Raw genomic sequence first — 11,024 nt, forward strand, 5'->3', positions numbered from 1 at the left:
AGGCTACGGCTCCTTCCCTGCTTCCCCGGCCGGGAGGGCCGACCGCGCTGGGGCTGAGTGGCGGCTGAGTCGGATGCTCGCATCAGCACCGGGCCCCAGCCCCGGGCCGAGGCAGCCTCCGCCGAGCTGCTCTGCACATGCTCAGAGCGTCTCTCCAGTCCCCTGGGCGCCCGCGCGGCTCCGGGTTTTAGTCGCGGCCCCAGGGTGGGGTGGGGCGCGGGCACCGGTGGGCGGGGCCTGGTGGAGGACCGGCCTGGGGTGCGAGGCTTCAAAGGGGCGGGGCCTCTGCTCCGCCCAGGCTACCTAATCCCAGGTGTCTGATTGGACCTGGACGGAACTTTCCCGCCAGAGGCACATCCTCCCGCCCCTGGGAGGAGGGCGCAGTGCGAGCCTCCCCGAGCCGGGGGCGGGGTCCCAAAGAATCCGCTGCTGCAGGTGCGAGCCCTGAGAGGCGTGCACCTCGCGCCCTCTGTTTTGCTACCTTCCAAAAACAGTTAGGCTTAGCGACATGATCTGCTAGCCACTAGCTAATGAAACCCGTAGAAAATCAAAAGGCAAGGGAATGTTGCTCTAAGAACCGAAAAGTCAATGCAGGGAACAGAAAGGCTTTGAAACGATGCTGTCAATCCACTAACGGGTGGATACAGAAGCAAAATGGTGGGAGAGGGGAGGCCGAGGAGAAAGAAGAGATCCCCCTCACTAGGAGAGGGAGAGTGGCCAACTGCTAAAGAGACAAATGTTCACTTCAGTTTATTCAAAAATAGTCTAATTTGAACTATTCTATTACAATCAATGTTTGCCCCGATAAAACGATCGTTTTTCCATACCATATATATTCGTATATTCATTAAACAAAAAACAGCACCCACTCTGCGCCTGACACCTTTGTAAGACTTGGCCATACAAGCAGTGAGTAAAATAGATGAAAGTCATTATGCGAGACACATGAGTAAAATTGGGTAGCGCTCCACCTGTTCAGTAATTTACAAGCTATTAAGGTCAGACTTCCTGGGGGACAGAAAGAAAAACAGAAAACCTCAGAACTCTACCCCTAACTCACCTGTTTCTTACGTCTTGTGGAAAACATCCGCAAACCTGCTTTAAGACGAGGAAGGAGAGGCTTTAAACGCAGGAGAATTGACTCCAGTTTTCTTCAATTACTGTTGACTTAGCATTTTAAACGTCTAATACAATCAGACAGAAGTCATAGATTTTATTCTGAGAAAAGTCCACACAACTGGTTCTCATCCTCTGATATCTTGTGAAGGGCTGACTCAGGGACTTTACACACGGATCTGTGTGACAATGTACCACATCGCTCTGGAACACAAACACATTGTATCGGTTGGTCTTAGCTGTGGCTCTGTGCCTACCTGCTCAGAAACACTTGTGTCTTCTCCGTTGTCAAACTCTATCTCTAGCTTCTGTGTGAAGTGGGTGTTCTGTACTTAACTTGCTTGGTGAGAGCTTCAATAAATTAGATAAATGTGTGTGTATAATTACCCAGAACCTTCCTTCCAGCTGGCTACACCACCACCAAACCACCTGTATCACCCATCACCTTTCCAAGTTTCGGATTATCTTCTGGATATTGTGGTTATTACTAAAACCTGGAGAAGTGGAGTAAGACTACTGAAAAGTCCTAAGTAAAGAATCTATTGAAGGATTTTTTTCCGCATGCTCAGTGGCAGATGCGGGTAGCAGTATCCCTGCAACACAAAGAAAGGGAGACGACAGACACAATGAGAACAAAGAGCTGCTGAGTTCCACATTAGAAAGGAAATTGGGAATAGGCACAGGCTAGTGAAGACAACAAGAATTAACATGTAAAGAAAAGCAGTCGCTGTAGTGCAAAAGGTATACACTCTAGAGGAGAGGAATAAACAGCCGGTTCCTCCCCCATTCACCCCATATGGTCTATAGAATACATCCAAACAACCAGTAGTCAAGCTTTAGAACTGTGTTTTCTAAGTAACACTTATAAAAGTCTTTGTTTCTTAAAAAGAATGCATTCATTGAAATTTAGACCTAAAAGAGAGATTAAAACATTCTGGCCTAAATTTCTATTCTGCAAATAGAAATGTGCCCTCTTCCTGTTTTAAAAGTGTGAAGTGACTTGTGTCTAGAGAAATTTTAAATCATTTCTTTCCTTCCTCTTTTTACCCCTTCTGTGAATTACACATGTATATGCACCAGAGACACGAAAAATGCATACTGGTTTTAAGTTGGTATCCCCAGGATGCCAGTATCTTTAACACGTACATAATTACAAGAGGTTGATGGTGTCAAGGTTTTAATTAAGCAGACTTGATTTTTTTTTATTTTGATGCAAATGTGTAGGCTTAGTGTTTTGAAAGAAATTTCACACATAGTTGCTCGATTTTAATTTTTTTCATTTTAAATGAAATACACAAGGTGATTTCAGAGGTTTACAAAGAAGATATGAAAAATATCTACATGTCTCATAAAAACGTTATGCTTAACAGATATGTTTGAAACACCATAAGCTGATGAGAAACATCCATATGCCACGTGTTCTTTTAAGAGAGGAAGTAAACTTATTTTGACTTGTAGTTTTCACATCCACCTCTAATGATCTATGGACATCCAATTGATGCAGCCACAGAATTGCAAAAGGAGCATAGTTTCTTCTTGAATTTGCAAATCGAATTCTCCAAGGAAACCTAGGAACAGCTGATTATTTATTATCCCAATTTTATAGATGACCTAACAAGGTTAGATTACTTGCCCAAGTTAAATCAAGAAAATGACAATCCACAGCAGTTTCTAGTGGTCCAACCACTCCTTTCCTTATATCATCATCTTAGAGTACAATTCCTCTCAGAGTAAGTGCCATGTTTGAAATGTGCATTTTCAATCAGTGCAGTGGACATACCTTAATATGAGCATCACATTCATTCAAGTTGATAGATCCAGTTACTGCAAGAGAAAGTCACCGAATGTGTTAAACTGAGATCAAAGGTCCCTGACTGTGTTTTCATGTGGATTCAGCCCAGACTACAGTGTTTGCTTTTTTTTTTTTTTTGGCATCTTAATGGACATTCCTGTTTATCCACACATAATAGACTTGAATCCTGTGACATCCCACTGCCATTGTGCAGTGCCTAGCACAGTGTTTAGCACATAACAAAGAAACATGGAAATAGGTTTTTAAAGAATAGGTGAATACATAAACAACTCTCCAAGTTCTAGTTGAAATTTAGACAAGAACCTAATTATTTCCATAAAACTCATTTACCAAATGGTAACAACACAGGAGGATCAAAAGGCTTTTTACAGACCCCATAATAATCAATTATTTCTCATCTCACCCAGTTAAAAGGTAGAAAAACACATGCATCTACTAGTAATTAGTGCATTTTCGTGTAAGGGGATAATGCAGAGAGAAAACAAAAGAAAACATGACGCCAGAATTTGTGTAAATACAGGCATTCCTCATTTTATGTGCTTTGCTTTATTGCACTCCACAGATGTTGCTTTGCTTTTTATTTATTTATTTATTTTTTATTGAAAGCAAGGTCACGTGTCACTTCATTGCTGTGGCCTGGAACTGAACGCGCAATCCATATCACTGGGATAAGGCTCTAGTCCTCCTCTGTTCTGACCCCACCCAACTCTACTACTCTACTACCCATGTAATTATATCCTATAAAGTCACATGCAGTAGTAGTTATAATAATAATAGTAATAATAACAATTCTGTTTATTTGGCAAGCTATACTTGTCAGAGCCCTTTATAATAAACAGTTATTACATGTCTATTACATTCAAGTCACAATGCTAGATGGTATTTTAAGAGTGAGTAAAACAGTGTCTCTGCCACCAAGACCTTATCTGGTTGGAGAAAAAGAGCATATGAGAAACTAACTATAGTACAAGACTTAGTGTGATAAGGATCATGATGAAAACAACAGGGAGCAGACTGACAGCTGTCAGAGGGGAGGGCAGCTGGGAGGAACCCCACATACAGCAGTATGGTGATTGCCAGAGGGGGAAGAGGCCAAAGAGGAGATAAAGAGTGCCGGAAAGAGACTTGACTTTGGGTGGTGAGCGCATGATGAAGTATAGAGATGATGTGTTATGGAATTGTACACTTGAAACCTGTATGGTCCTATTAACCTATGTCACCCCAATAAATTCAATGTTTTGAAAAAGATAATTAAAAAGGAAAATACAAGTTAATGGCATCAGGAATGCCCAAGAAGGAACAATTAATTTGGGGAAGACTTCATGTAGGAAGCATACGTTATTTCATCTGGATCTCTTTATCCTGCTGCGAGCCTTTGGGGCAAGTGTGGTAGTCACCATTAGATAGGCTACAGAATATATTAAAGCAAGGATAGAACTAGGATACAGCACCCAGTTCTAATTCCTAGCTAGTATTATTTCCTCTGTGGTCAAATCGCTTTGTTTTTATCCACTGCTACTCCCATTAAAATGAAACTTTTACAAGTTTATCTTTATAGTAGCTATTGGTGCGTAGTAAATGCCAGCAACTATTCTAAGCCTATTATTCATATTAACTCATTTACTCATCAAACAACCCTTTGAGGTAGTTTCTATTGTTATCCTTATTTTATAAATGAAGAAATGGAGGCAGAGACAGGTCAAACAATCTGCCCAAAGTTACCCAGCCAGTAAGGAAGGGGCAGAGCCCGGATTTGAAGCTAGGCAGCCTGGACTAGTTCAAGCTCATAAATTGCAATATCTCTTTTCTGGTCTTAGGCAGCACCCAGCAGAATACCCTGCTCTGGTCTTAGTGACTTATCAATAAAAGCTATTAACTAATGCAAAATCAATAGTCAGGAATGCCTGGAACAAAGTCTGATTCATTAGCAAGCAAATATTATTGAAACTTTAAAAGTCACCAAGCACAGATTAGAAAACAGTAGGTTTCCAAGATCAACAAAGTTGCCAGGGCTGGAACAACATTACAATGGCTATTCATTCAATACTTATTTCTGCTCAGATGACAAAAGAGCATAAACCATCACTTCTTTGTTTTGCATTTCTAGCCATTTGGATTCTTCAAATGCCAGTAACCTCTCTCACAGCCTATGTTGGGCCTGAACAGATCCCAAAATGGTTTTGGAGGTATTTTAAAATTTAAAAATGTAATAAATAAATTCAGAAAGGTTTTCAAAACCTGAAACATTTTTTACCCAAAACAGATAGACATTTTTGAACAATAAGCATGTAAGACTGCTTAAACCTGGAAGAATAACCTCATACTTAAAAGTATCTTTATTTTTTTTTAATTTCCTCAAAGAGAAAAGTGAATCTGGTATGACTTGAGTCTTGCCAGAAAAAAATTGGTAATTTAAACTGCCATCACACTTGGGGTCTACTCTAGATCTTTTGAAAATATTTGGATTTTCTTGTTTTCCCCAAATATTTTATCATAAGTACCAATGTGGTAGAGTTTTCTTTCTTCAATTCAAAAAATTTTCTTTGATCATTTCCAGAGCTTTTGTAAAACTCCCTTGCAAAAAATTGCAATCACTCTGGAGTGTTTACAAACCAAAGTCAGAAATCATTTGAAAGTCTGTGTGACCGGACAGTGCAAGGAGCCTTCCTATGACAACAGGTCCTTCAGTTTTCCTTCAAGGAACCAGCACAGTTGGCAAAGCCATGACTGTTGGAATCTCAGTTAATGGCACTGGAAGGCAGCGTACAGAGAATAGTGCAGCATTCTCATGGGCAAGTCATCATATCTAGAAGTCATAAGCCAGCCTCAAAGAAGTTGCCGCAAGTTTATTCAAAACAAATCGTCAGTGAGTACCTCATCATAGTCTGTGCACATAATTAATTTTCAGAAAAGAATGATAATTCTATCGTAAAGGGTGATCTGTGTTTTCGACTGTAATATCTTGTTCTAGATCGTTCACAGAAACAATGATTATAATTGTGTCACAAAAGGATTTGTCATAATGATTACAGTTAGGTTCTTATTTCTTATCTTTGGAGATATTTTTCTTGTTTGTTTTCTGAAAGGAAGATATGTGTCAACTAGCAGAAAATGCTTTTATTAAAGATATGATGGCTTTCACCAAAACAGAATGCAAAAGCTTCAAAGATGAATGAACTCTGGTATCTAAGGAAGTGTCAAATGGGCAGGAGCGGGGAATTAACTCCTGGGATAGTTTTCCAACTTTCTAACCAGCTTAAAGCCCGTTTTCAGACTCGGAGCTTTATTTGATTGTATTTGTAAGCATTTTTTATTAGTCTGTGGAAAACAGTGTCTGAAAGCTCCCAGGTGCTACTAATGAACTGGAGGCAGAAAAAAACAAACACAAAAACAATAAAACATGATTTTAAAAGATCAGGCTCATTAGATGATTAGGCCAAGAGATTGCAGATGCATCTCTAAAAATAAAAAAATCTAAAATAATGTATCTTGGAGAAGACAGAAATCCAGGTAATAACCGTGGAAACCTAACTTGGAAACGAGATGGTGGCATTCCGTCACCATGAAGATGCAGTGCTCATGTGGACAAACAGGAAGACAGAGCTGGCTTGGGAGACTGTCATCCTTCCTCAGGTTCCTAGGCTCAGGGAGGCTCCATCTCCCTGCTTCCCTAATCGCCAGGGTAAGAACAAAGGGTCTGGCCAACTGTGTACTAACTTATAAAGTCCCTGCCTAACACTGGCACAAAGTCCTTCTACTCATTTCATTGACCAAAGCAAGTCATTGGCTACACATAACTTCAAGGCAGCATATGACCAGAAGAATAAGAAATATTTAGTGTTGGAACTGCCTACTAAATATACTTCTATGTGAACTATTTCTGCTACTATATAAAGGGTAAGATTTACCTTAAAGATCTTGGCTGAGCCCTGGCTGGTTTTGCTCAGTGGATAGAGTGTTGGCCTGCCAACTGAAGGGTCCCGGGTTCCATTCTGGTCAAGTGCACATGCCCAGGTTTCCGACTTGATCCCCTGTAGGGGGCGTGCAGAAGGCAGCCAATCAATGATTCTCATCATTGCTGTTTCCATCTCTCTTTCTCCCTCTCCCTTCCTCTCTGAAATGCTGTTGTGGTTGTTTGGCTGTAATTTTATTGTTATTGTATTGTTGGCTCATTTGTAATTTAGAAAATATAATTTTACTTGCTTGTATATTTTCATCATCTTTTACTACATAAGTCTGATTCATTGATATTTGATGAGACAACCTTTGTGCCCTAGTACACAGTCAATACTTGAAAATGTTGCATGTGTGCATGAATAGTATGTATCTATTTTACTTGTTAGGTGTAGGATACATGCACACATATAATTTATATACATAGAAATATATAACATTTATCTAAACTTACAATATTTATGAAAATATACATGATTGAAATCATGTTGCTTATTTATGTTATTCAAATCTTGATTATCCAAGTTTAGAGTTTATTCAGCTTACTGAGATTTAGAAATTATATTTTTGCATAACTTTCCACTTCTTTGGAATGATACTATTCCTTTTTGTATCACCTTGATAACTCTATACATACTAATCTTAAAGGCTTTTTAAGTCGGCACATTTATTTGCATTTTGTCTAGATTGATTTCATTTCCCAATATTTTATATGACTTGCTATCTTTCTTGGTGTTAATTTTGTTTGTATGTTTGGGAATTTTGGTTTGTAGATCACTTGAGTTGGTACTACTTTTCTTTCTCTCCCTGTTCCTCCTCTCTATTTAGAAATGTTGTGGTTGCCTCAGTCCAGACTCAAAGACCCATAGTCCAAAACCATTTCTTTTCTTGCTGCTCAGTGTTCTTATTCCACCACCAGGTTAGGGATGGTTTAAAGTCAAATGATAAATCAACTAGGCTTGGTCATGATGGCTGAGTGTCCTGGCGTCTACCTTGGCTCTTGGATTCCTACAAGCTGTAGCTCCAGGGCAGCACCTTTTCCTGTCTCTGTTCCCAGGATGGGGGAGAGGAAGGTGGATGGCGGGGAGTGACTTGCCACCCCATCCCACTTGTCCATGGCCTTGGGAAACTGAATCCCCTGTCTCTGCCACACTGGTACTGAGAATGGCAGTCCTGTGGCTTCCATCTCGCATTTTGTCTCCGGTTCTTGGTCCATTAAACGGATTTTTTTCTTCCATTGTTATATGGTTGGATGTGGAGTCTGTGGTGACTCAAAGCATGAACTTCGAATGCCATTTTGGTAAGAAGTCTACACTTTTCTATTATCTACCTTTAAAAAACCCCAATCTAAACAGGACATCATACCCCCACTCCACAGGAGATGGCTGACTGTGTGCAAATTACAAATCCGGTTTCAGCAGCTCCTAGTGCACCCTACTGGGAGCACCATTCCTCTGCAAGCCCAGCCCTGTCAGAGAATAAAAGAAAGTTCTACATGGTTGTAAACTCTCTTACATACAAACTAAAAGCACATTATATAAAACACTTTCTCATAGAAATTAAGATTAGAAAGTGTCACTTTCGTCCCGGTACAGTGATATGACGTCTGGTACCAGTCTGAGGAGTCCACTGGGTGTGGCAGCAGCTCACCTCTCGGAGGCACCACCTGCTAGAATGTGTAGCCTCAGTAACTCTTGTTCCCACATACTGGTCATCAGCTGACAAAAAATGAGGCACTGGCTTACAAAACACACACAGCACTGTTTAATATGAGTTGTAATGGATTTTGAAATCTACAATAAATGATACTCTTAAAATAAACATCTCAGAATCACACTTGAGATGTTTTTCTCCCCTTTTTTTGGCAAAGAGTGGAATGGAGAAGAGGAGGGAGGTTTACATTTGGATTTGTTTTAAATTTTAAAAGCTGTCCTTTTAAATTTACCATCTGTTACTGCAGTGTTTCAGAGCGGTTGTGGTAAGCATTCAGGGATACCAGACAGAAGCATGGTGTAATCGGGTATGGCTCGACCCCTCCTGTGCCTTTCTCGTGGAGGGAGACCAACTCATTGTGAGTCTTGTCACATCACTGGAGAGTTTCTCTGCAAATAAGTTAGCCTCTGGTTAATGCACAGCAGAAACGAGAAGTAGCTATGGACATTCTTGTGACTCATTTGAATTACCAGGTGCTAATTCTGAGCAGAAAATTGTACCGTCCTCCTCAGATGGACTTCCACACATATTGAACTTCAGCGCTTTCATACAGATCTTAAATAACACCAAGTAAATATGTTTAAGCCACGCATTTCGTGTTTGCTTATAAAAGAATGACCCATACTGCCAGTTTTAAAGACCGGCCCTTTCCTAGAGAACTTTTTTAAAAATATATTTTATTGATTTTTTACAGAGAGGAAGGGAGAGGGATAGAGAGCTAGAATCATCGTTGAGAGAGAAACATCGATCAGCTGCCTCCTGCACACCCCCTACTGGGGATGTGCCCGCAACCAAGGTACATGGCCTTGACTGGAATCGAACCTGGGACCCTTCAGTCCGTAGGCCGACGCTCTATCCACTGAGCCTAACCGGTTAGGGCTCCTAGAGAACTTTTGAATTGAAAAAATAACTAAAAATATACTGTTGATACTGATGCTCATAGGTTATTTTGAGCTGTGATGTGTACACTGTGCATAAAGCAAATAAAAGGTTTGCTTCACTATGAACTGGTATTAATGGTATGTGAGAAAAAAGATATCCACTAGGTTAATGAGTTTAACCTTATTATAATCCTGACTTGAATTGACTGGAATATCAGTGCAAACTCATTTACAGGTTTAGCAAGAAAAAATAATTCTTTCAGCACTATACACTGGAATGGCCTAGAGATATTGACCAGCACAATAGCAACGATTTACCCTAGTGACTAGATTTTGGTTTCTAAATACCATTTTTCATAAAAAGAATCCAAGGGTCTTAGAGAAAAGTGCTGATTGCAGGTCTAAGGTAGGGAGGTAATGTACTAGGCGAGCCTGGAACTTCTTATCAAAGCTGGTAGGAGTGTGTCAGAAGGACTTAGGAACCAATGGGAAGTAAGTTCCCACTGTCCCAAAAATTAGACTTCTTAAGTGTCAAGAAGAATAATAACTCCCATGAATTGAAACACATAAAATATGTTGAAATGTATTAGTTCAAAATAGATTTAAAAAAATAAATTGCTAAGCACAAAATGAAAGGCATCATGTGCCTCCAATAAAAGCACCCATGATCATTTACATAGACTTTGCACACACACACTTACACACACACCACCACACCATCACTACCCAACTGAATCTGATTGAGTCTCACAATATAGAAATGCAAGGGCCAAGAAACATGTATAAAACAAAACAAAATAAAACTGCAGGAAACTATGAGACGATTACTCAGCTTCTCTCTCCCCTTTCCTTCCTGATCTCTTCTCCTTCCCCTTCTCCTTCTTCTACAACAACATAATTGCAAAGGAGGGAGAGAGATGGGGAAAGTATCTATCTACACTAATAAAAGAGAAAAATGGTAATTGGCGTACGACCGCTACCCTTCCCAATCAAAGCATAATATGCTAATGATATGCTAAGGCTGCTCAATTGCTCACTATGATGTGCACTAACCACCAGGGGGCAGATGCTCCAACCAATAGGTTGCTTGCTGCTGGGGTCCGGCTGATCAGGACTGAGCGAGATGGGCTGGACATGCCTTGGAGCCCTCCCATGATCCCTCCCCAGCTGGCCAACCTCCCATGACCCTCTCCAGCCCCATTCATGCACCAGTGGGGTCCCTCAGCATGGCCTGCACCCTTTCGTAATCAGGGACCCCTTGAGGGATGTCAGAGAGCCAGTTTTGGCCCTATCCCGCAGGCCGAGGGACCCCACTGGTGCATGAATTCATGCACCGGGCCTCTAGCCCTATCTAATAATAGACAAACATGGTAATTAACCATACCTCTGACACACTTCCCATTGGCTAATCAGGGCGATATGCAAATTAACTGTCAACCAAGATGGCGGCCAGCAGCCAGGCAACTGAAGAGAACAGGAGGCTTGCTTGCTCCAGTGACTGGAGGAAGCCAAGGTTCCCCGCCTGCCACTTCTGGTCTCTGAGCTGC

The 11,024-nt window shown here is 40.9% G+C and overlaps 1 protein-coding gene across 1 annotated transcript in view; it reads right to left on the reverse strand.

Moving 5' to 3' along the window:
- SLAIN1 (SLAIN motif family member 1) overlaps nt 1-8,099 on the reverse strand; it is a 63,242-nt gene extending 55,143 nt beyond the window's left edge. The window contains exon 1 of the mRNA XM_023751730.1: nt 7,876-8,099. Within this exon, the coding sequence (XP_023607498.1) occupies nt 7,876-8,099 (224 nt within the window). The remainder of the gene's footprint in view (nt 1-7,875) is intronic.
- Nucleotides 8,100-11,024: the final 2,925 nt, after the last annotated feature.

Source organism: Myotis lucifugus, unplaced genomic scaffold (genome assembly GCF_000147115.1).
Source record: "Myotis lucifugus unplaced genomic scaffold, Myoluc2.0 scaffold_24, whole genome shotgun sequence".
Lineage (NCBI taxonomy): Eukaryota > Metazoa > Chordata > Mammalia > Chiroptera > Vespertilionidae > Myotis > Myotis lucifugus.